Here is a 26,695-nt window from a genome sequence, read left to right on the forward strand (position 1 = left end):
ATGAATAAGGACGTGCAGATTTTCTATTGCCTTTTGTAATGAACCCTATTAATTAATAGAGAGCGCACAAACAACAACTAGATTTCACAAGGGAATAAAATTCCTCGATCCCAAACATAACAAGCCAGTAGACAGATGAAAACATTGAACAACAAAGGGCCTGAGAGCGCAGTGAGAGTTGACTGCATAACACTTGATGGAAGCTGTAAGCACTTTGAGAAAAGTGGAAATCTAACTTATTGCAGTGTCAGTGCTTCATCTAGTCTTTATATGCAAACACTGACCTCCTGAATACAAGAGGTAATATTTCCTGTCATGCCTTAATAGTATTATAGTGACCACAAAATGCATTATTTTGAATGTTTAATGACTAATTTTACACTTATGACAGTTATGAATGTTAATTTTCTTTTTAAAACATTGTCTCGACAATTAATACATTTTTGAATTTTAAGCCTAGTATGGACTGCTTCCTTCCTAATTTGCCCAATTGTCATTTAGTTTGCTTGTGCTCAGTACATACATTTTGCACACTCAATCTGACTCTACTTTCTATTAAATACCCCAAATGCAGTTACAATTTGAGCCTTTTTTAGTCGTAATCATTCATCTATTCTGTACTTGATGTAACTTTGCCAGGAAAAGTTCGCGTGCGCACATTTAAGCATCAGCTGACTAAATGATTCAAAGATGTGCTATCACTGCTCTGCTCGTTGATTTGTACGTACTAACTTTAAAAGTGACAACTTTGTTTTCATATTTAACGTGACTGATGACCTGAATAATAATGATTTCTACATTCTTTCCAAATGCTGCTCTGTTGTTTTGGGTTCTGCTTATTGCTTCACTTGCATTCTCCTCTGGTTGGTGTTGAATTTAACAAGCTTCTCTTGCGTGACCTTCGGGTCCATGACTCTCAAGGGGGTGCTTCCTTCCTGGGACTGAGTTCCTTCAAGCCAATCTTTTAGTTGCTTGTTGTGTCTTCCCAATCACACACACACAGTTGACAGTTCACTCAGAAGTCGGTGAGTTCTGCTGTTCCCGCTGCAGACAGAAAAACATTCCGTGCAAGTCCTCCCTTCTAACACACAGCACCAGCAGCAAGCAGCACATGGACAAGCTCCCTCTTTCTGTCATGACCCTGCGGTTTATTTTCAGAACGTGTCAAGTCACATTTTTTCCTCTCTGAGTTCACATGCGTATCCACATGCGGATATGTATGGCATTCACATTTGGATGCAGAGCTCACATGGACCGTCCATATGCGGACCTCAGGAGGGAGTAGATGTGGAATTGCAGCAATGCTAAAACAACTGATATGACCCAGGTCAGCGTAAAGATGAATCTGACTGCACGTTATGTTTCTGGGGAAGGCAGGCATGACCCTGCTAAGAGGATCAACAACATCTTTGCTGTTAGGCTTCATCCTTGGTGTTAAGCAGAGGCTGAGCTTCAACACTTCTGCTTGTCTCAGTTGTCTATAGGGAAGAGTGGCTGGCAGAATAAGTGCATTGTTTTTACGCTTTGCTCATTCGTTTGAATTAGAATAAATCAAAATGACACCGCATCAACAATGTCACTTTTCAGTCAGCAAATCATTCGGGTTGTAATGTCCTGGCTGCCTATCAGATAAACCGAATCAAGGACTCTTGCAGAGCTACATTCGATATACATGAATATCTCTCTGTCCTTGTTTATGTCAAGGCTTTACACTGCCTTGACAGTGTGTTTGTGTACATTATGTTGGTTCCAGATGTCACTTTGCATGTGAATTCTTCTGGCTGCTCTGTATGGAAAGTGTAGAGCTAGCTGGACATATGAAATATGAAATGGGCATTGTATGAAAGCTCTGAGACAAAGCATTTACACTGATGCTTTGGTGAGTTGACAACAATTATCGAATAAATGATGAGAATGCCTCTTTTAACCACCTCACAGCAACACCAGTGCTCAACAGGTTTAAAGAGATACTTTTCTTAATTAGTCCTTTTAAGCAGTAACAAGAGACGTTTAAATTATTTCGAATCCTGGAGGGTTGAAAGAGAGAAATGGACAGCAATGCACAGAGGCCAAAAGGAGAGCAGGCAAACTGGTGACATGATCTCATTCATTGCCATCCAACCATACCATCGACGATGTCTTGAAACGATGCAGTGAGAAAAGTGCATGCAGCTGATTACGATGTGTTTTTCCCAAGACAACACTGTCCATCTGTGATGTGTTGACGTGCAGAGCTTTTTATCTTTGAAGAACGACCCTCTGACACTCAGGAATGATGAAGGCCATCTGCTCCACTAATTACTGTATGGTAGTTTATATTTATCAGGTCTCAGAGTGTCCATGTGAAGCATTGCATGCACCATCACGATGATTAACAACTCCCGCTTGAAGTAATATTCTGATTTTGTACTCAATTGTCAGTTTTGTTTTTGCTTTTCATCTGGATTCTTCATATGCCATTGGTATTTTCATTTCCACGGACTGTAATTATGAAAGTTTTGGCTTAGAATTCACAATCCTTCCACATAACGTATACTATATGACCTATGTTTGGTAACTATGCCAAACAAGAGCCACTGGGAATTTGCATAGCCAGTCAGAAAATATTAATGATGACAATGGGGAAATGTAGAATATATGCAACGAATAAATGGAGGCCTATCTTCGCTACAGCCCTGAACTGGTTGCCAGTAAATCGCAGGCCACGCCTGTTCACAGAGTTTCAAACTCCGATCTCTCGACTTTGAGCACACAAGCATGTAGTATATCAGGACCCAATTTTCAGAGCAAAACAGAGCTCCGTCAGAATGTTGTGTTGAACACTGTGTATAGATGAAATAGAAATTAGATAGGCACAAATGTCAGTCAAGTGTTTGGTAAACACAGATGAGCTTCTGCTCGGTTGGTCTGAATATGCTGGAAGGGTGTGACTGCACTTACGGCGATAAAGTTCGTGACACTGACATTTTCTAGAGTAGCCTACAGAATATAAAAATACATGTCAAGCAAATACAATACACCTATATCATTTTGTAGTATGGTTGAATATGATAGAGGGTGGAGATAAATCAATACCTTTTTTTTTCCACAAATTTGAAAATTGCTAAGATTAAATTTACGGGTGCTTGAGCACCCTCAAAATGGGCTATGCTTTGCCAACTTTAATATTTGAAATGTTTTTGTTTGAAAGGTCACAGCTTCTTGGATTTAGTCCTTCAATTGGGAGGATGAAGCAGACTAAACAATTAAGGGCTCCTGTTGAATCATGGGTTGAACCTTGCTGCGAGAGGAAAAGTCACCGTATATCAGGAGGTGTTTCTCTTCTTGCATGGAAGCCAGACACTTTTGGGCAAGGCCAATGTTGCTGGGAACAGTTAATACCCTTAAATGCCATCCAGAAGAAGGTGCAAAGCTATTTATTGTGCAACAGCGGGCAAGACCAGAAAACAAAACAGGCGTTGGCTTTAATAGCTCCACCTTTTAACCTTGCATAACATTAGGCTACAATATACCAGCCTATGTTGCCCACATTGCAAAAACAATCTACAGTACAAGGAAACTACACTTCCCTTCCTGTATTTCACGTGCCAATGAAGTAGCGGAGCGCTTTTCTTTGAATCGGGTGAAATGTGAATTCTTTTTCGAAACAACACTCCCAGACGTCGGCGTCTGCGAAGTTGGTTATATAAGCCCCTGAAATCTTCGTATTCCCACCAGCCCAGACTGCTTGAGGTACATGATTGCTTTCAGTTGGAGAGTCTTACTGCCAGAGTGAGACGAAACAGAAGCTATCCTTACTGCATTATGGAAGCGCTTGCAAATTTGCACATGTATCAGTGGTATGGCAAAGAACAGAACATGCTGTTTTTCCAGGGGGGCGGTGATGATGGTGGTGATGAGGAATGTCAGCATCTGAGTTTTGGATTTTTTTTTTTCCCCATTTAATGGCTTTTTTTTCCCTGAGATGCCAGCACGTGAAGCAAATTTATAACATGTCCTACCACGTGGCCAGCAAAATCACCCCCACCTCCCCTCCAAAATATTATAAGAACTAGTATTAGAGTATAAATTGAATAGTAGAATAATAGACTGGATATTTCACCCTCAATCTGTGGACCAAAAGTTTACCTGGAAAAGTACTGAGTTAGTGAGTGCACTTTTTTTCCTTTTCTAATGTTTTATGATACTGTAGTTAGCATTTTTTATTTTATATATATCAAGCGATTGGACTGTGTCCAACCTGGTTCTACTTGAAGTGTGGAAACCCGCTGACTTAGATTTTTGTTCATGAAGTGCAAGGTCATATAAGCCAGACATATGGTATATATAAATCTTATCCTCACGTGTTGACAATCAAAATGTTAGAAATTGCTGTTTTCTTTGTGGTTGTGTTAATCTCTGTTCTAATGTTACAGCGGAATTAGTCACGTGTTTCTTCACTTGTTTGGTCCTGCTCTGATTACACATAGCTGGGGATTGGATTCCCCTATAAATACCCTTTACCAAAGTCATATTTTTCTCTAGTATGGGGGTCTGCAAGGACCCTTGCAGCAAGGGATATAATTACATGTAACAACTGTGATTACCTAATTTTCTGTTGTTGGCAAAACTTCAGCGAAATATCTAAAGAGGAAAAATAAGTTGTAATAGAGCAAAATGTCTGGCAAGAAATACTGTCGGAAATATGGCAAAGATGATATTTTGTTCACCATGGAACATGGAGTTTTTAGTGGACTTTGAGTCTGTAGTGATGGAGAAGTGCACAAAGAGTAGAGTAGATTAAATAGATGGAGGCAACATGGTGACGCACTGGTCAGCACGTCCGCCTCACAGTTCAGAGGGTGCGGGTTCGATTTCACCTTTGACCCTCCCTGTGTGGAGTTTTCATGTTCTCCCCGTGCCTGCGTGGGTTTTCTCCGGACACCCCGGTTTCCTCCCACATCCCAAAAACATGCTTGGTAGGCTGATTGATAGGAATAGGCTCCAGCACCCCCATGGGGACAAGCGGTAAGGATGGACTTTTTGTTTTAAGAAAGTGAGCCAATATGGTTTTAAGAGATGATCATCGTGCCCCACATGAAAACAATGAGATCCTTGCGTGTTTGAGGACATATTCGCTCGTGCACTCAACGGAGGAAATCCTGCTTTGCATCGCAGTGAGCAGTCCAATAGACACCCCGCTTGACTTTTGTTTGCATGGGGTGAAGGGTACAGAGGTTTCTCCTCCTTGTTCCCCCTTCAAATCCGTGAAGATGCAAAAAAAGAAAAAGAAAAAAAAGCCTCGACCCGCCCCCTTTTCATTCCCATGGATCGTGTTACGAGAGGCTCCTCGACATCTGCTGCACCCGCTAACAACAGTGCGCGCTCCCGCCTCTCGAACCCGCGCCTCCGGCACCTTCTGCCCTCTTCACAGGACCACTGAGCTCTATTTTGTGTGTGTGCGAGAGATCATGTGGCGCCCCTGTGCATGTGCCCTACACGTTTCCCGGCTTTAGCTCTCCTTGCTGACGGAAGACGCGCCTCCATCCAGTAGTCTGGTGCGCCTGACCGAACCCGAGGCCGGTGCCCTGGAACGGAACACCAAGTGCTGCTGGCTGCAGGTTTTGCCGGTTTGCGTCCTCTGTTTGCCCCGCTGGTGGACAACTAAAGACGGATGCGCGCAGCAGAGGTGTCTGATGTTTGAAAAGGCTGTCGATAGTGTTTTTTTATTTTAATTTCTGAGAGCATGGAGTCTGCGGAGAAGGAGTGTGGGGCGTTGGGTGGTTTGTTCCAGGCTATCGTCAACGACATGAAGGTAAAATACACATTTAAATAGTCAGCAATCTTGTTGCTGCACAGTTGGTGATCAGAAATAATTTTACTGCCTTTGTGTCTTTACTCGCCCCCCTCCTCCACTTCTGTACTGCAAACAGCCCTGCAGGACAAAGTGGGAGATGAAACATGTTTTCCTTTATGTTATTTGCATAATATTCCTTGTATGATAGTTTAAAAAAATCTGCACGTACTTTTGAACAGTACGACAGGCTCCACGTGATTTTATGATGTTTTTAAATTATTATTATTATTATTATTATTATTATTGTTATTATTACATGTTTGGGATTTCATTGTATATTACAGGCAAGTAACATTTGAATTTTTTAATTGAAAATTTTGATAATAATAAATATATTTTACCCATACTAAAGGTCTCATACTCTGTAGTTGAGTAAACAAACTTGCCTGGCTATTTTATGAAGTTTAGCCATTCCTCGCTACAGAACAGCAATCATGGTGCTTTTGTTTATGTTTATTTAAAGGATAACCTCCACCACGAGTGGAAATTGAATGAGTTTACAATCGGATTCCACAACAGTAATAGCAAATATATGTAATAACCCATTATTACAATTAAAATAATTTTGTGCCCTAGTAACAATGTTCTTGTGGCTGACTCTAGTCCTTTGTAGTCCCAGTTTGTACATTTTTACCAGATTAAAATCTCAGATTAAAATTAAATTGGAGGAACGCTTTTAATGGAACAACCCTCCCAAAAAAAAGCAGCTTGGAATATTATATAATGTGCTTTCTAGTGTATTTGATTTGAGGATTTGATGTGGCATTTTGTTTTTGGAATACCCAAACGCTAAAGTGAAATAGCTGGGAAAGAAGCAAATGTTTTTATCCCATTATGCACGACCCAGATTCAAGCATGTGTTTGTTGTGTAGTGGGGGAGGAGGGTTCAAGTGAAGGAAGTTGAACCCGGGTGGTCCTTGGTTGTTCACGACAACAGATGGAAAGTGCGAACACGTTCATTAGGCCTGAGAGACGGCCCTCCAAAAAGTGTTTCTGTAGCTTGTCTTACTTTATGTTTACAAGAGCTTTGCAAGTACGTCAAGCATCTTATTGATCACTCGCTGGCAGGGGGCCATACTGCTGTACTGGCTGACTATTTATGGACCCTCTGTCAAAGTCCAGCCAAATTAGCTCTCAGCAACTGGCAGACTCTGGTTTAGTTTCAGGCATTTCCTTTTGTGTTGAGCACATGGAGAGACAGGCAAAGTAAAAAAGTATTGAAAAGCAGTTGAATGAAGCTGAAGCCCTGAGTCAGCACTGTCCGTGTCCACTGTCCTAGACAGAGATCTGACCTCATTCCTGCCGCCTGGCTGGTCAACACAAGCCTGCCAGACCAGCTTTGCCCCCGGGGGCTGCACAGACCCACAGTTTCCTGTGGTGATCTCAATTGTGTACATAAGACTGATTAATGTTACTGTCTACAATAGAGTGTGCTCCAACAGGAAAAGCATACACAAAATATAAGTTACTGAGCACATGGACAAATTGTCTTGATTTTAGCCGCATATGCTCATTATGTAACTGCAGCAATAAGAGAAATGCGGAAGCAGATGTTGTGGGTAAAGAAACACAAAAATGATTGATCAACAAAAGATTTGAAGCACCAGAAAACGTGATTTCATGTGAGGGAATTCACTCTCACACTAACACATTAGGTCAAAGCAAATCAGTTTTGATTTTGATTCATTCGGAAATAATATGAATAGGAATATTCAGTCACCATCATAAAAATACATATTTAATGATACAGTTGAGGCAATCTTTTAAGTAATGCTTTGCAAAGCTCTTCAAGTGGAAGGATTGCTGGAGGGGGGTTGACCGCTATACTTTAAAGCTTCTAAATTGTGTACTGTTTTATTTCCTTTTTCAATTTTTGATTTTTATTCTTATTGTCAACATATTGTGGCTTTTTGCCATCTTGTAGCGTGCAGCCAGGACAGACCGCTTTTCTCAACATTTTATGTCGCAACTTCTGTTCATCCATCCATTTTCTATATCGCTTGACATCATTAAAGATGCAGGCAGGCTGAGATATATGCTGACAATATGTTCAGCGGACGCAACATTAGGCATATTGGAGTGTTCCAGTCCAGCACAAGTGTTATGTAAACCAATCTGACTTCATATTTAGATGGGCTGGTGAGTTTCCGAAAAGTTTCTTGCAAACTTCCATTGGGATTGAAGATGACAAATTTGGGAAATATCCCAAAATTCTTTTTTTCATTTTTGCACAATGGGCAAACAAACACAAATGTGGCCCAAAACAAATGTGTTCGCTTGTAACAGTTCAGCTTTGGCGGATGTCTTGAGCTGCACTGATGATTTTCTTGTGATCTTTAAAGGCAGAATATTTAATGTTTTGGCTCCCATTAGATGTTGTAGTCTGTCAGTAAAAAGTGAATCTTTGGGTCTTGGCTTCCCCCTTCCCTCAGGGGGATCCGGCCTTGAATGTGTTTCATGTTTGGCTTCTGTTCTTCTAGCTCAAGGCAATGACTGATTAACTTGGGCTAAATCCACTGCAGATTTCTTTAAAGACTTGCATGGGAGCACATAATGATAGAAGCGTTCATGTGAATCTGACTTACAGTATAGAACATCCATTTAAAGACCAGCTCACAGCAATTAATAAAAAACACAACAGGATCTTGAAGTTACTACACTGACCCGTTTCCTGCCTCAGGATAGGAAGTCATTGCAGTTTACACTGTCACGGCCATATTTGAATCTAGACTTCAACCCCTGTGAAACTGAGCAGCCATAGTCAAGTGGAAACAGATTAGATGATGTTTAAGAATAATATAGTATGTTTGACTCATTTCATTTTCTTGTTCTTTCTCTTCTTAGAGCTCGTACCCAGTGTGGGAAGACTTTAGTGCCAAGGCTACAAAACTGCATTCTCAACTCAGGTGAGGAGCACTTTTATCAGAGGCTTGACCTTACTGAATACTTATTGTGATTTGCTATATTATCATATAATATTTTAGGACAACAATTCTGGCAGCTGTGGCCTTTTTAGATGCTTTTCAGAAAGTGGCGGACATGGCTACCAACTCAAGAGGTAAGGCTTTTTTTGTTAATTAACTCGTTGATGTGTAATAGTGTAAACTGTGAATATATAACTAACATAACAGGATTTATTGATGATTGGAAATCACATCCAAATGTAAATGTTTATTGATTCAGTGATTATTAGTGGTTGTCCATCCCTAGTGGTCACTTTGCATGCATACCACGTGAAACACAGGCCACAGAGGCAAATGTCATTTGGAATTGTATCAGTGCTTTCAACCTTTCATGACCATTTTGATTCTTCTCTCAATGCTAAACCCGTGCTTTGCTACCATACTGCTGACTGGGATAAACAGTGCCAGGCTGAGCTTTGAAGTCGAGAAAAATGTTCTCTCAGGAAAGTGATCAGAGGTCGGCAAGCCTCTGAGCGTGGGATTGCATGATCCTGAAAGCTCTTGTTTCAGAGGTAGCAAAATCTGCAATAACTTTTGGCACCAGGGGCAAATAGCATGCACTCTGATTTTCACTGTAAATCGCTGTGACCTTTGTTAGAAATAACTTAAATCGATATACCCAGACCCAGATAGTCAGACATAACAAAACTTTAATACAAGCAAACAAGCAACAGTCGTATCTTGTTATTATTTGCAGGCTAGCACTGTTTATTAAAGTGTTCCCAATCAGAAATCGGGTCCATTTATGTGCCTGACATATACTGTGTTTTTATTGGCTCAGGGGGCAATTGTCCATGCAAATGAGATGTGACCAGGAAGAATTTACAAAGTTATGTTAAGTCTGCTGGATACTTATTATTATTTTTTACTGCACATGAAGTTGTCTAATGAATCCTTAAGACAAATGACAAACTGTAATATGTTTTAGAGTACTGTGCATTCTGCCCCAATAATGTTTTTTTTTATAAATAAAAACAGCACTGATAAGCACTGTGATCGCAGTTGCCTTAACGTGACCCCCAAGGCTGCATCTACAATGCTCTTAAGATGTTTAAAATTCAAGGATAGGGATGCTCAGAGAAGTGAAAATCCAAGCTTATTGTTTTTTTTTGGTCCTAATGAGGTCTTCTGAGCTGCTTTGTCACCCGGCTAGCAGTAGCGGCAGCAGCAGCAGCCAGACTAGCCACAGACACAGCTGATTAACACAGATTTCTTTGGGGTTGACCGTCGAGAGCAATATGTAGGTCAAAGTGTACAAGTGTGTGTGCGCGCACACACGCATTAATGAATCCGTAATAACATGCATGCGCACACACTTATATATAAGACAAACAGCTGGTAGATGGATGCCTGATCTTTGCGTGTCCGTGCTGTGTACTTACACATTGTCATGTTTTTGTGTCTCCACTAACAGTTGAGTTTATTGTAGAGACATATTAAATGTGTTTTTTCAAGTTTCCGAGTCGCCAGAAAACTGACAATAAAAGATTGTGGGATTTCAAATCCATCAGTACTGATGGATTGCCCACCTCTGTAAATTTCCTTAAGTGATCCCTAGCAATGTATCAAAATCTCTTTGGGGTTAGACAATGAAAAGTCAGAGCAAACATGTTGCACTAAATCGGGAATTGTTAACTGTGACAAACACCCACATTATATTATAAACACCTACTAGGCCACAATGACACCACACGTTGGATTATAGACCACTACCATCCAAAGTGAGTCTATTCTGGGAGTTACCACACCCTAACATGCCTCCTGCAGTGGTGCATAACTCGCACATAGAATGTGGTTCTAGTCTGCTGGATCTTCTGTTTTTATGAATGATTATTATCCAGTAATTGTGTTTTTTGTCAGCCTCAGTTGAAGTTACACCCAAATGATTGTCTTCTGACTTCTACAGATCTGTGATCATCATATCGAGAACCTTATCAGTTTTCAGTACCAGTTGATGCAACTGGCTGAGCGTGTGTGGTAGCTGAGGAAAGGGAATGCGCAGTATCTAAAGATTTAGTATTTTTATTTTCAGATACCGGAAACAGATCGTAGTCTCTCTAAGTCAATGTACATTACGTAGTTCGAATCAGTATCTTTTCCTAAACTTTAACTTCAATGTAATGTTGTTTGATACAATATTTTTATTAAACTACATCGAGCTCTACCTCAATGATAAACTCAAGAGGAAAATATAATTTTGTTTCTGTTGTCTGTGTATTTTGATGTTTTGAAGCTATGTGTTTCTCCCTGTTGGATATTAGAACTGAATCGGGTTTACAGGCTTCACTTTTCAGACTTTAGGAGTCCTTTCACCCATGACACCTTTGACCAACTCGTTTAAATTCAAACAGAGATATATATATACAACAGTCCAAAGAGGGAGAATAGTGTATCAAGAATGATTTTGATTTCCCCCTATTAACTCGTGCAGCTTTTACTCTGAGTAATCACCTTATTTAGAGCGCTTCATAGTCTTTGGCTTCTACTGTGTGCGTTCGTGTGTGTGTGCACGCACGTGTGTTGATGTGTCAAACTGCCACGCTCTGTGTCCCATGTTCACCGCTTCCTCTTGCCTGCGGAGTCCATTTATGGTTTATGGTCATGGCCGTGTGTGTTTCATGAAGACTCGGACTCAGGAGGAAGTCAGATGACAGACTTTTTGGAGCCGTCACGTCGATTGATCTGTGTCTTAAGACCCATCCGAAGAACCATCACAGCTGGGTTCAATACAAGTCCAGCAACCACAGATCCGAAAATTGTCTTAAGAGAGTTTTTCCATTTTTAAAGATAAAATTGGTTCATGTTTCAATAACCATCTTTCCATGGTTAGTCTGAGATCCACTCTAGGGGATGTTATATTTTTAGGTTGGTCACCGTATTGGTTTCTGTGGTGACCATTTCTATCCTTCCATATTAAACCGATGTGTGGTGTGAGACTTCCGCAGTGTTCAGCTGTCTGTGTTTGGTGTTTTGCTGTCGCTATGTTTAAAAACATATGTTTTTGTGGACTTTACCTCCATTTTGGACATGGCTCAATTAGAGAGAGGTCAAAGGGCAGCTTGTGGTAGACTAATGTCCCATCAGGGTATGGCATATATTCATCTTTTCAGCAAGTGGGGTGAGTCTTGTTAGGGTGGGGGTTGTGGCTGCAGTGGGATTTCTACAGCTCTTCGTATCCAGGCTCGCCATAGGCGTTTCGCTAATCCTCTTAGTCCAACTCTATAACACAGACTCAGACTGGCCTCCTGAGCAGCCGCCCCCAGATTTAACAAAATTCACACACTGGCATCTTGAGGCATTTTATGTTCTGCCTTTATTTTGACATCTGTGTGCCATCAGTGATGGTGGAGTTCTAACAGATCCAAAATGCCCCTTTGGTTCACTGCAACTCAGTGCTTTTACTCCCTATTCATGCACATCGAGTGGAGGCATGCTAGTAGATCAGTGTGTCAGTGAAGTAATAATCTGCTTGTACGCTGTACCTCTCTGGGCTGGCAGATGGGACGGATATCCCTACCCGCCATCTGGACAAGCCGGCATGGACGAGTTACGACCCCTGCCTGGAGTGGAGCGAGATCAGCGGATTACTGTTTTCCACACTGTCCTAAACACTGTAGCTATTTTTAATGGGCATGTCAAATAAATGAGTGTGTGCATGTGACCAAGATTGACATCCATCAAGCTTGGCATGTCATATTTGAAGCCTCGGATGAGGATGGATTGTTGTCATGTAAGCACCACAGCTGGATATCTGTAGCCACATCCTATGCCTCTTTGACTTAGTGAATAATTTGGGGGGATTTTGGATGACCGCTCGCTTAAATGGAAGAACCTTCTCTACTGTCCCATGTTTGCTAATCTAATGCAACGCCACATGTCAAGCCAAGTTGCGCTTGCCGCAGTGTGGTTTGGGACAGTAAATCCTGATAATGTAGTGGGTAGTTAGAATGCTCTGTCAGCTACAGTGTAACCTCAAAAGTTGATAGCATGTCTATATATTTAATCAAACTGATGTGAGAACATTTTGTCTGATAGATTGATCATGGTTTAGAACCATCTTACATTGATGTGCCTCACAATACTATTAGGAACAATACTCTAATAAGCGCATTGGTGTAATTTTCTTTTGTCATATTTTTACATCGAACTGTGCAGTTAAAATATGGACATTTGTGTAACTCTTACAACATACTGAAAACAAAGAGTAAGGTTGGAACAATTCTGCAAGGAATAGGCAAAAGGGCAGAATAATAGTTGAAGAGAAAATAAATCTTCAGGCTCAGCATAGCTTTCATTCTGAAGCGAGATACTCAACTAAAGACAAACAAAAGACTTGAAGGGAACACCATGTTCAGAAAGATTTGCACATGAACTCTGGATGGAAAGTACCTGGAGTCAGTTCTGGAATGGACTGAACACTGAATGAGGAAAGAAAACACGATGCATAGTACTTCCACTGATTATGTAAGAAATATCTCAGATTTAGGTGAGGTTTTTTTTTGTTTTGTGACAAATTTTTTTTCTTTAGTGGACTGTTGCTTGAATTCCTTTTTCTCTGCTAGAGACAAGGAAAGAGGGTCTTCTATCTACTGTGATCTAGGAGACACATTTACAGTAGGTCTGCCTCTGGATGAAAGATTAATGAAATGATATGAAATAATGAATAATTTGTGGCGAACCCCGCAGTTTTAATCTGTCATCAGCGGATTTTGGATCATCGTAACACAGTATTACTTGATGAACGCTAATCTGCTGATAATACAACACAATGTTATATGTGAAATGCAGTCATTGTGACCATCTTGTGCAAAGATACACATTTATTTATAAAGCACACTTTGGGAAAAGATACACTATTTATAAAGTAGTTTTAAACAACAGCTTTAGAACAACAAACTGTACAAAAACAAAACAAAGCAATTACATTAAATAAGGAACAAAATCAAATAAACAAGTAAAATAAAATACACAGGGATGACAGAAAGAGAAAAACATTTCATGCCAGGTTGAAAAGCAAAGGATAAAACTGTTTTAAAATTTCATTCATAAAAACATGAATTCAAGGCTCCTCTGTAATGTGAAGTGGCAGTTCGTAATGTGAAAGGCTGATTTTCAAAGACATTTGTCATCATCAGTGTAATTAAATCTAGTCTCCACAGTATTGGGCATAATGAAAACTAATATCGATAACAATGAGTTCCCTTCTGTCACTGGTATTTTTTTATTCTTAACGATTCAGTTAAAAATCTTTCAGAGAAAATTGCATTTGCGGAAGTGGCCCCAGGCCACAAGTGGAGGAGGTGTGGCACGCAGTACTGCTGTATGAAAAGCAGCACCTGTCAGTATTGTTTTTAGCATTGTTTGCATTTTGAGCAGCTCAACGGAGAATATGAAGCATAACACAATCGGTGAAGCTGTCAAGAAGAACAGAAAAATTATTAAACTGCTTCAAATATTCAGTTTTGTCTTCTGATACAATTATTTAATTGCCTCATTGCCATTCTAGCCTGAGTAAAAAAACTGAGCCACACCTTTTGATGAAATAATTATTAGTCTCTACCTTTAGTTTTCTGTGATCCTCGGTTACCAAGAAAAACAAAAAATGGAAGATGGAAGGATGAACCCATTTTTGCTAAACTTTATCCAGGCTTGGGCCATATATCACTCACTTGTGCTGTTCTTTTGGAGTTGATCCACCATGTTTGTGGTGTTTATATTCATATTCAACCATGACTAGTATAATTACAGTATAACTAAATAGTCAATGAATCTAAATGATCTGCAGTAGGTGGGTAGTTTCAGGCATTTCCATTTGACCCAATACTTTTGTCCATATACGTAATGTACATCTGGGTTTATTCTGTGACATAAAAAGGTCATTCAGTATATGTTTAAACATCTGGGGATGGAGTGTGGACAATCCTGTGTGGATACGCGGCTCCTTAGATTTATTGCAGAGTATAGTACCCCCCCTATTTTTAACCTCAATGAAAAACACATTTACACAAGGGGCTGACTTTATTTTTAGAAACGTTTATGTCCTTTCATGGGAGGTTCCACCTACAAAATATTGCCCCCCCTCTCCTTGTTCCCCCTTCTCCACATAATACTCTCCAGAACATGGTTACACCGCATAACAGCACAAGTGAAGTCTGTCTGCTTCTCAGAGCGCCTCAGGTCATGACTTGGGAGGTGGAAATTGCTGTGCGTGCTCTCTGGCCCAGACAACAATAGGATGAGTGTGCTTGACTCCTCATCTGTGCACTAAAACAATCGCTGTGGAGGTGGTTTCCTCTGCCTTCCAATAATGTTGCCGCTGGTAAGAGAAGACAGATGCAAGGAAGTGACGCACAGGCTGGAGACAGTAAAAATAGCATAATTGCTCTCATTCGTTTACAAAAACGATTTTGGGATTAATAGGATTTAATCAAAAGGAAAACGTTTGAGTGGATTTAGCGCAGTAAAATGTTGCCTTTTACTTGGACAGATTTTTTTTTAAATAGGATGTTAATATCTTCCCAACTGTTGTATAAGTTTGAAACTGAGGGCATCCCATCTTTGTAATATCAGGATGTGAAAATGATTAACTGTAGTGTAACTTCATGACAAATGTATAGCAACAATGAAAGTTATAACAAGTACGTGTGAATGCATCTCACGCCTGTCTCCAAATTTTTCAAATAATATCCAAATACTCATTTAATTCCTGCTGGGCAAAATGATTGGCAGTTATGTATTACTGTTTATCTGCCTTTGCTCTTTGAACACATCTTGTTGAGTCAGATCCTTTGTCTAGAAACTGTTGACCCCTAATTCCTCCATCCAGTCATTCATCCATTCTCTCCTCACTCCAACAAAATCATTGAAACCGACAAGCCGTTTCAAATTTAGAGTCAAAGAAATTGTGTTTTTGTGATCTACGAGGAACTTGTACTTTCTGTACAAACCTCATTCATGTTAATACGTATACCCACATTGAACATACTGTAAATAAGATTTTTTAACCTTCATTCTTAGACTAATAGCTATACTGTAAATAAGATCTTTCACTTTTATTCTCAGACTTCCTTTTATACTTTTTAAAATTTGGTATGTTTGCACTAGGAAGGGAGCAGCTATCCGAATTTCGTTGTACAACTAAGTTGTAAAATGACAATAAAGGGCATTCTATTCTATTCTATTCTAAATAACAGCCGATATTATTTACATAAACAGGTTGTACCATGAGTTACACCTGTACATGTAATGAAATCCAATCTTAAGTGATAGCTATGTTTTAGTTATTATCAATGTATTTCACAGTCGGGTTTGAACAAAAAAATATTTTTGGAGGCAGAATTTGTTATAGAGCCTTGCACTGGACTTCACAAAATGGCAGGTGAAGTACATTCATAGGGCTTTATGTATCAAGTCTTGTCTGTGGCCTCTTTCATCCTCCCCTTTGCGCTTCTCACATCCCACCGGCTCCTTTCATCCCAACAGAGGCCTCTGTGTGTCAGCCAATTGGTGTTTGGTAGCACATTAATAGGGTGAGAGGGGCTAAATGCAGCAGGCTTGACTGTGACTTCCAGCCACAAGTCAGCCCCCCAGCCAAGGTGCCAATGTGAGGAATTGCTGTTTCTCACGGATGATGAAAATTCCTTAGCTCAGCAGCAGTGCAAATAAGACTGGGATTGTTGTGGAAGTAGACCACGGAGTGTGTTCTGTGTCTTTCCACCTTTTGACCTTTCAAGCACTTTGTGTTGATACAGTACAAGTGACCGACTCAGACTATAGTACAGAGCTTCAATTCTTGGTTGCAATTCCTGGTCTGCTCGCTCCAATCAGTAGTCCCAATGAAACCTAAGAGAGAGATAGTTCACCAAAGCTCCCATATTGAAGACATCAGGAATAAGGCGCTGTAGCTCCTGGCTCCTTGGCAGGGGAGCCCACGATATAGCAAGCCTATTAAAAGACGCCCCTTTCCCAGAGGAATTAGGGAAGATAATCAGAACCAGAACTCAATGAATGTTTAGACCACACTTTGCTGGACCACAGTACTGCAGCTTTGCACTTTTCCCACCATGTGCTTCACCCTACTCTCAGTTATATCACTAGGAATAGGAAAGCTGATGGAAATTAGAATTTTGAACCACCACCATGCTGCTGGGTCACTATCGGATGTTTGCTGTGCTAAGATAAATGACGGAGTTGCACAACATCTTCCCTCCACTCCAGCTTATGTTGGACTTGCATGTGCATTCAAATGTGAGTGTTCGCTACAGGGTTGGCCCTACTTCTTCTTGAGCCGGAAGTGGCAAGATCTATTAAATACACCTAAATCTCGATTTTTCAAGACTTCGATGTGCGTGGGTGACGGACGGCAAACGGACCCCTTCGGCTGCCTAAAAACATGCCTTTCACAAAAAAACAAGCCTTTCTATATAACGCGCTTTCGGGGTTGATGCGATTCCCAAATTCTGCACCCCAAAGTCTGCATAAAATTGAGATTTAGGTGTAATAACTTTCCCAGCTCCTCTGTACAAGACGTAACAGTATGTTTTAATGCAGAGAACATCTAGTAAAAGATAACTGAGTGGCTTTTTGCTTTGAAATTCTTTTAGAATTCTCAAGTGCAGTTCTCTCCTTGCTTGTGTGTGTTTGTCACATGCGAGGGAGCTGTGGGAGTGATTCATACTGTCCCACTCCATCCGGTGGGGGATAGATGCCAGAAGGGCTCTTGAATAGGCCAGGAAGCCTCTGGACGTCCCCAGGATGTAGCTGTCAGTTGATCCTCCTCCGGGAGGGAAAGGAAGAGAGGAGATGAGTTGAGAAGAATATGGGGGAAAAAAGGGAAGGGGAATTAATGCACAGGTGGGGGTGCGGCATGAAGGTGGGGGTCGGGTGCTCACTGCTTGGCAGTGACTTTGCAAAAGTTAGTTAAAGAGATAAAAATCCACATTAGCTATGCTCTGTCGTGTGATGAGCTATTTCACAGATGTGCATGCCTTGTAATGTTAGAGTGAAATGTATGACCTGAATCCATGTGCCTTGTGTCTGCTTTCCTTCTCGTTAAATTCCGTCTTACGAAGAGGTCAACAATTAAGAAAGTTTGCAAAAGCAATACCACATCATAACACATATGCACACAATACAATACATCAGCTTTCCCAAAAACTCCCCAAATATTTTGCTTCCTTTTTCACCATACTTGAAACCAAACTCATTAAGATATAGTAAAACACATCATTTTAGTCTTTAATTCTTGATGCATCTGTATGACATTTCAACTCCAACAATCATGCAACACAGATATTTCAGGCAATGACCAAGAATCACTGAAGTGCAGTCGACAGCATCTTTGAATTCAGGATAAAAAATGGATATCAATCTAGAGCACAATGTGCCTCCTTTGAGTTTACGGCCTGATTTTGCAGGGAGGTTTCGAGTCAGTTTCTGTCTCTCCACCCTGCATGAATGGTGTTTAGGAAACAGAGAGAACAGGAAAGGCAGAGCAACCAAGGAAGAATAGAGGGATATCCCCTTACGTTCCCTCCTTTTTCCTCCGGGATAGAAGGGCTTGAGAACTTTGGGACGGATAGGGGGTTGGTTAATTGCCCCACCTGTCCATACAGAGCCATGAACATCTGTATGGGCAACCTGTGCGCACACACACATTCAAGAACAAGCATGCCTTGTACGTGTGGTGAGAGACCGTAAGATTAGCAATGTGTGGCCCAGATTACAAGAGGATCAATGCTGGCACATACTGCACGGACCTGTGAACCATCAGTGAGACACTGGCCCGTCTGAGCTTTAGGGCTTAAGACTCCATTTAATTACACTTCTGCAGAGAGGAAAAGTACAGTAAGAAATTCTCACAAGCTGTCATTTGCACTGTGGTGCGGATCACATCTGCAATCTTAGATTGTCAAGGGACAATGTATATTTCATCAGGAAGGCGATATCGCTTTTCTTTGTGGACAGTGTCATATTTACTTTCACCACATAAATGTGACATTTATGGTCTCTGGTTTTACAATCGCTACCTTGTGGCCGCAGGAGAAAGGCATCTTGTGAAGGGAAAACAGCCCTGACTTGCATTATATCACATCTTTTGAAAATGCATTCCCCATGTGTCAGACTGTATATCATCAACAATTTGTCGAAAGATGAAGATCAATCTGCTGTTTGTTACTGCCATTATTTTACGAGTAACAACTCTCAGTAAGAACCCTCAGGATGAATAAATTATGTTGTGGGATGATGGTCCTCCTCCAATTTCCACCCATCCATTTGCTGTACTGCTTGTTTATATAAAAATAAGCAGTGAACCTGTTGTAAAATCATTGGGCACATTTCAAAGATAATGTCATTCTTGATTTTCCAATTCAAATAAAAGCCAAAGAAAAAGTCTTACGTTTTAGACGTCTGACGTTTTGTGGGACTTATAATGCATCTTTGCATTTTTTTTAACTGTATTTTTTTTTTCATTTCTTTTGAAGGTGCCACCAGGGATATTGGCTCTGCTTTGACCAGGATGTGCATGCGACACCGCAGCATCGAGGCCAAATTACGCCACTTTACAAAGTACGTCCTGATTGTTGTTTGTCTTCATTCTCCTTGAGGGGGATTGGATTAGATAGATTCCATTCCATCTCGTTTGGCCTTCATCTCTCCCTGAATGTTTTCCAGAAGACAGATAAAGCAATTTACAACATGTCCTTCAATTTTTGAGTGTCATCTTATCATTATAGTTCTCTAATGGAAGGCCTGGTCACGCCACTTCAGGACAGAATAGAAGAATGGAAGAAGACTGCCAATCAGCTGGACAAGGACCATGCCAAAGGTGATTAACATGACAGGGTTAGGGTTACGTAAAATAAGAACTACTGCATATTAGACATTCATGGATTATCATTGTGTATAACTCTCCTGCTCAACAGAATACAAGCGGTCTCGCCAAGAAATCAAACGAAAGTCATTAGATACCATCAAACTTCAGAAAAAGGCAAGAAAAGGTGAGAATCCCTTGAGCTGAGTTTGACTGCCGGCTCGCGCGATTGAATCGAGATGAACTAGCACCATCTTGGGTTCAATGCAAGTGTTACAACAGAAAGCAAGCCTATGGAGAAAAAGTGCCATGTTTTCAGTCTGCTTTCAAGCTTTGCTCTACTTTTCATCTTCCTATGAGTAAACTAGCTCTTCTAATAATGGTTGGAGAATAACTCCTTTATACCAGTCTTTCGGCAACATTGGTGCAACTTTTTCTAAGACAATGTATCCTGATTTACTGCTAACATTCCTTGTTTTTCTCTCCCCCTCTGCCTTACTTCCACCCCCAATCCAACCCTCTTTGATTTTTTTTCTGGATATATCCCCCCCGACTTTAGAACTTCTCGGTATGTCTGCTGCTATTAATTTATAACCAGTGCATGTGGTAGTTGTTCAACATTGCAACAATTATAACATTGCCAGTCAGAGAAAATGTGTAACGTTTATGTTAAGCGCAAACTTCAAAGACACTTATAAATAAAATATTGATAACATCTAGTGCAAAAGGTAAAAGTCAGGGCACTATTTGACAATATTAGTACTTTGACTTTGACTGAGGGCCGTTGAGAGACTGTGGGTGAGCCGAATTTGGCCCCCGGGCCACACTTTGCCTATCTAATAAAACCTGGACTACGTAAATCTGTCTAACAATAAACAGAGAGGTTCACAAATAATACAGGCACTTGATGTCAAATATATTGACACTGCCATCAATAAATCTTAGGTAAGACAAATTATATTAGTGTGATGTCAACAACAATTTGATAATCACTCACAAGCTCTATAATTTATTTTTGAGGGAATCTTTGTGTTCAGATGCATGAAACTGGCAAAGTCTGCTGTAAATCCAACTGTTGGCATCTCCCTCGCCCACATCACATCCTTCTTTCATTCTTCATTGCCTCTGTTCATCTATCATAGTGTCATAGTAAGATGTACTGTGAAGTGTGCCCTTGATTAACAATTTTCTAATGGAATCCATTCTAGGGTTTTGGAGTCATCACCAGTAGCTCTGCATCAAGTCATTATCTCTGACATGCTTCATCGTCCTCCCATTGCCATTTACATGAACCCATCAAATATATAAACAGTTTCTCATTATGTTTTCTAATCATTTCTCGTTTTTGCCTCGCCCCTTCTTTGCTGCACTGTTGACACGCTTATCTCCCCTCTCCATAATTTCCCATCTTGTTCTGTTCCTCCTTTTCTCTTGCCTCTTTACTCAACCTCCCCATTCTTCCTCCCTTCATCTGTCTCTGTGCACATGGCTTAACCCATCTCAGGGCGAGGAAACCTGCGCCCACAGCTCGACAGCGCCATGCAGGATGTCAGCGACCTCTACTTGCTGATGGAAGAGACGGAGAAGCAGGCTGTGCGCAGAGCACTTTTGGAAGAGAGAGGGCGCTATTGTGCCTTCATTAACTTGCTGCAGCCTGTCGTGGTGAGGAACCAGAAGCAACACTTAGCTTTTCTGCACACAAAAAAAGAACATTAATTCATGAATTGCTTGCTATCTTTAAATTTGTTTTGGGAGGGTGTAATATAAGCTCTATTTTTCCGTTGCAGAATGTTGAGATTGCCATGTTGGGTGAGACAACACACTTACAAGCCATCGTTGATGACCTTACACTGCTAACTGAAGACCCACACAAACTTCCTGCAGCCAGTGAGCAGGTATAAAAAATCTAATCATGTAATTATTCACACTTAGTTTGTCATCTTACCAACTGTGCTGTGCTTTTCCACTGACAGTCATTTTTCAAAATTACCTGTAAGGCAAACATTAACTAATTGAAAAATGACTGGTAGATCACAACACACACTCAATGGCCACAATATTTTTCAATATTTTATTATCAGCGGTACCTTATCTACACAAGAGTCAGCCAATACAACATAAGTGCATCATTCTTCTAGGTTTTTTTTTTCAGGTGGATTTCTTTACCCTCCAGTTGTCAGAACCATATTGCTGTGTGTGTTACCACAGGTGATCCGGGACCTCAAAGGTTCTGACTTTACCTGGTCCTATCAAACACCTCCCTCCTCCCCCAGCAGTGTCAGCTCCAGAAAGAGCAGCATGTGCAGGTAAAATCTAAGCACACACCCGCACATCCATCAACTCTAGAGCTCCTGAGCAAATAGCAAATTCTCCCCACCAGAACATGGTGACATTCCTACATGTAATTCTCATCTTGTCACATCTTGCCACTCATACTACTTTGTCCCTGTAGTAAAAAAAGACAAAATGATTCAACAAAGTCATGTTGGCCTTACCTTGACCGTGGTGCACCATAAACCATTTTTTGCACCATGATTCAATCTCAAATAAGATAACAGTTTATCACATTGTTCTCATTACTTGAATGAGAAATATTGTGTTTTGTGGTTATGGGATGGGTACAGGGGAGTTTGATGTCGAACAGCAAGAAAGCCCTGACCTGATCAAAATATCTTTGTGATGAACTAGAAAAAAATTTGTGAATGCCTGTGACCTTTTGGGTGAACAGAAAACAATTTCCACAGAGTTTAGGGGGCAACTCCGTGATGTGAACATTGGTTTTCGGTTCCGAGATTAATAATGATCGGGAGTTCCAAAGTGTGAGCACTACAGAAGTGCACTAATCACACGTTGAACATGTGTTGAAAGACATTTCAAACGTTATTTTTCAAAGCAAATTATTTTCTTGCGTTTCTTATGTCAAACATTCCGTCAACAGTCTCCTCCAGATGCCCTCAGCAGGGGCCCATCGACTCAGCAGCGTCTCCTCTCATGACTCAGGATTTGTCTCCCAGGATGCCAACACCCACTCTAAGCCTCCTTCTCCCATGCCCTCTGACATCACCAGCCAGGTAGCAGTAATTCCATCATTTCACACTTGCGGCCTTGACAGTCTGTGATGAGCGCATCGGGTTTGCATTTGGACAAAAAGTTCTCTGAGCTCTTAGACGCAATGCTTGGTTGTGAATGTGGTAACGTTATTTGTGTCGCAGTGGTCCCCTTAAGTTATTCGCTCTCTCAGTGGTGGGAACAGATTGCAGCAAGTCGCTATCGGAAGAGATGCAAATGTCTTTTCTGAATAAATGATCTTACAGCTACAGTATTTGGTCTGTAGATGCTCTCAGAGTATCAAATGCGTCCCTTCCCCTGAAACTCATCAGCAGTCCCCTCCAACTTGTCCTTTTTTTGCTCTCATCTCCAACAACTTTGTCTCTCGCACTCAATTTTCATCTCTCCCCCACTGTTCCTGTTCCACGTACCTTCCCAGAAATCAACCAGCTCAGCCTCCTCTGAGGCTTCAGAAACCTGCCAGTCTGTCAGCGAGTGCAACTCCCCCACTGCGGTTAGTAGTGCATGCGAGTCGCCAATCAGCCTAAATAAAACACCTTAATAACCCAGTCACAAATAATACATACAGTGCAGTCACTGTTAGTTTGATTTTAAAGAGGTCCACAGGAGGGCTCAGTGCAATTGGACCATTTGAGCACTCTGACTCAGACTTGTGTGTTATTCTGCAGTTTGGCTCATGCTCATCCTTCGGCACCTTCCGCCCTGCTTTCTCTCACACTGGCACCATCAGGCCTCTGTCTGTCATACTTCCTGCGTCCCCCACATCTAACCACTCCCCCGGATCCAACACCCATTCACCCACATCAAAGATTCCTAGCTGGAAGGTTTGTTTTCATTTGCACTTTTACTTTTGGGTTCTTTCGCTTTCGACTCGGTTGCTTCTTTGCTACTTGTGTTGCACATGTTTCGGTTAACCTTCTGTTGCTCCATCAGGTTCAGTTTTCTCATCTTTGTCATTATAAAGATGTGGTAAACTGAGGAGGCTTGCTCATTTAACAACAACTGGCTCAGCACTCACTGTTGTCTGGCCATATCTACCTCGGCATCTAACTGATTCATGAGCCAAATCAGAAGCTTTAATCAATATCTGTGACATGGTACGTGCTTGCTGGGTGTCTTATTGTTGCATGTGCTGCTCCAGGAATGGGCCAAATCAAACCAGTGTGAGCCATCATTGGTCAGCACTTTGCAGCGAAGGAGAGAGTCTCTTGATAAAATAAGAGACAGGGAAGCTCCGCCCAGTCCAAAGGGGTATTCTGGGATCCAAGGAGAGGATGCACACCGAGCAAGAATTGGCCCAGGAATGATAACAGCTAAGGTAAGAAACCTTGTAGAATACACACACACACGCACACACACATTGAGTGGAGGCCATGATCAATACTTCACTCGAAAATCAATAGGGGGAGAAAAAAAAAAATTATGATCATCATAAAAGTGGATATAGTTTCATCATGATCTACAAAGTAGAATATGTTCAGATTAGTCTGCATTCAAAGAAACTTAAAGTAATAAATAACCACAGGAGATTGCAACTTGAATAGATTTTTTATTTTAAATGTACAATATTAGTTAATAGATTTGTGTCAGTGTTTAGTCAAGTACTGGTAAATTGTGCTCTTCGTAATACATTTCAAAGTAGCAATATTTCCGAATCTATAAAATCTAAAAATGGTATTAAATGAAAAATTTAGTTTGCTGTAAACGGAGGTTTTGTTTTTTATCTTTTGTGTGATATACATTGCTGCTAGATGCCAAAAGCATGTCAATAAAAACAGGAGCCCATGATGGCTAAATGTAAAGCTGTACATTTGTATGTTTTGGGGATTTGCATGTGCAGCATGGGGAGCCTTTGTCACCAGCAGCTACTACTCTGGCAATGGTACTGACCAGAGGCCTAAGCATGGAACAGCAGAAAAGCAGCAGAGACTCACTGCAATATTCCAGTGGCTACAGCACACAGACCAACACCCCCTCGTGCTCTGAGGACACAATCCCCTCACAAGGTAAAACTTCACTCACAGTCACTCATGTCACACACGACTCACAAAAAGTGAGATAGGGATATTAGAGATTTGGCTTTTGAGTGAAATTTCAATTTTTAGTGCTTTTTGTCCAATTGACTGTTTTCTAACAAGCAGCCGAAGAGTAAAATCCCCAACAGGTTTTTGACGTGAATCACTGGTGTCTTTAAATTTTTACACCATGACTCATTGATCGACACTACCTCACCACTACAAGGCTTTAAACAGGATGGAATTCCGATGGGAGTGACCATTAGAGTGTTCCAGAGTGCCATTGGTTTGTTGTAACAAAGAGACAAGAAGAGTCACTTGCAGAAAAATATGGAAGTGGATGACGTCCCTAGAAACATATTGGTTGATTCATGCCTTCATAGTTCACCCTGACATTTACCCCAAACCCTAAAATCGCAAACGTTTTGTGACTCATGAGTTACCATCTTCCCTAGGTTCCGATTATGAGTGCTACTCTCTTAATGGGGATGCTGACACTGAGGCACAAACAGAGTTTGACAAGTCTTCCACCATCCCGCGCCACAGTAATATCGCCCAAAGCTACCGCCGCATGATTCAAACCAAAAGGCCCGCCAGCACAGCAGGCCTTCCCGCAGGAAAGAGCCTGCAGGGTGCTTCCAACGGTGCCGGGGTTGGCTCTGGAACAGCGACTATTCGGCGGACACCATCCTCCAAGACTGGGGTGAGACGCACACCTTCCACATCTGGCCCCATTCCAATACGACCTCCCATTGTGCCAGTGAAAACCCCCACTGTGCCTGACTCGACGGGGTACGCCATCCCATCGCAGCATGGCGCAAGTAGTGAGGAGATACTCTACGCAGATGATCCATATGCTAGTGAATACATGAGGTTTTCTCCTCAGCAAAGGAGCCTCTCTGATAAAGTGTGGGCTTGTGAAAGTGCAGACAGGACTTCTTACACCCAACAGGCCCAAGGCATGGCCGCCCATAATGCTGAGGAGGACTCAATGCTGGCCGCCAATCGCCATAGTCTGGTGGAGAAGATAGGAGAGCTGGCGGCCAGCGCCCATGCTCTCGGCGAGGGTCAGTTCCCCTTTCCCAGCTCGTCATTAGCGGATTCAAATCAGTGTGAACTCCAGGAACCATCCTCTGAGGCCCAAGGAGGTGTGGACATGTTGGTTACTATACGTCGGGGTGTTAAGCTGCGCAAGACAGTCACTGATGATAGGTCAGCCCCAAGGATCCTGCGGTAGCTAAAGAAAGAGTTATTCAGAAGAAATACAACAGCACTCATGTAATACACAAACTAAGGCAAAAAATACGGAGGGTGGAATATGCGAGTGAGGATCATTTACAATGACTGAGTCTTCCTCATCAATCATTTCATGTCATGTGCGTGTTACGTACATATAAAAAGTAGTCGCTATATTTTTGTTTGATTTGTTATTTGACTCTGCTCCCCCCTTTCCCTCTTCCCCCTTTTCCCCCTCATGCTTCGTTTATCACAAATCTTTACTGAAGCATGAAAGCTCTGTGTCTCTGTTTCCTCTTGCTTTTATGATTAATCTAAAATTCTTTTCTTCTGCAACAATGCACCCGTCATTGGAAAGTGATGGTTGAAGGGCTCTGTGAGCCTCTCCGTGTGTCGTGTTTCCCATCTTTACTGTACAAGCACCAATATTACTGTTATGTTTCATAAGCTGAGCAGCAGCTGTGTGATTCATGTATGGTAGGAGCAATATGACAGTGTTTTTATCGCTGTACTGTACTGTCAATATATTCTGCTATTAAACAAGCTTTTTGCTGTTAACTGCGTTATTGTCTTTCATGCAAAATGCAAAATCCATAGAGAGCTTCTAAAACATCTGCCACGACTCGTTTCCGGTCGTCCTACTATGTGTCAATGATATGTTGTCATGGTTTCTGTCCGTGTCTCCGTGTACTCGCCCCTCCCCTCCTGTGTTTGCCCACAGTCATTGTAATCACAGTCACCTGCCTCTTGTTACCTGTCGTGT

The 26,695-nt window shown here is 41.3% G+C and overlaps 1 protein-coding gene across 6 annotated transcripts; it reads left to right on the forward strand.

Moving 5' to 3' along the window:
- The first annotated feature begins 172 nt into the window (after positions 1-172).
- Positions 173-26,490, forward strand: mtss1la (MTSS I-BAR domain containing 2a). Of its 6 annotated transcripts, none has more exons than XM_037255179.1 (16): positions 173-1,327; positions 8,681-8,742; positions 8,821-8,894; positions 19,284-19,368; positions 19,536-19,627; positions 19,725-19,799; positions 20,172-20,180; positions 21,117-21,274; positions 21,400-21,507; positions 21,821-21,918; positions 22,551-22,683; positions 23,100-23,174; positions 23,350-23,505; positions 23,823-23,999; positions 24,522-24,687; positions 25,152-25,933. In XM_037255179.1, the coding sequence occupies exons 1-16, from the start codon at positions 1,286-1,288 to the stop codon at positions 25,931-25,933; spliced, it is 2,292 nt and encodes a 763-aa protein (XP_037111074.1). In that variant the 5' UTR covers positions 173-1,285. The 6 variants fall into 6 exon arrangements, with proteins under 6 accessions (XP_037111074.1, XP_037111073.1, XP_037111077.1 ...); XM_037255177.1 differs by lacking the exon at positions 173-1,327 and adding an exon at positions 5,726-5,794 and having other exon boundaries at positions 25,152-26,490; XM_037255178.1 differs by lacking the exons at positions 173-1,327; positions 20,172-20,180 and adding an exon at positions 5,297-5,794.
- The last annotated feature ends 205 nt before the right edge of the window (positions 26,491-26,695 follow it).

This window comes from Syngnathus acus, chromosome 6 (genome assembly GCF_901709675.1).
Source record: "Syngnathus acus chromosome 6, fSynAcu1.2, whole genome shotgun sequence".
Classification (NCBI taxonomy): domain Eukaryota; kingdom Metazoa; phylum Chordata; class Actinopteri; order Syngnathiformes; family Syngnathidae; genus Syngnathus; species Syngnathus acus.

Bases quoted from the DNA above. Each gene is read 5' to 3' on its own strand.
- mtss1la (XM_037255177.1), top strand. From the start codon at position 5,726: ATGGAGTCTGCGGAGAAGGAGTGTGGGGCGTTGGGTGGTTTGTTCCAG. The intron at 21,508-21,820 runs GTATAAAAAATC...GTGTTACCACAG, and splicing joins TTCCTGCAGCCAGTGAGCAG to GTGATCCGGGACCTCAAAGG. The intron at 24,000-24,521 runs GTAAGAAACCTT...TTGCATGTGCAG, and splicing joins CAGGAATGATAACAGCTAAG to CATGGGGAGCCTTTGTCACC.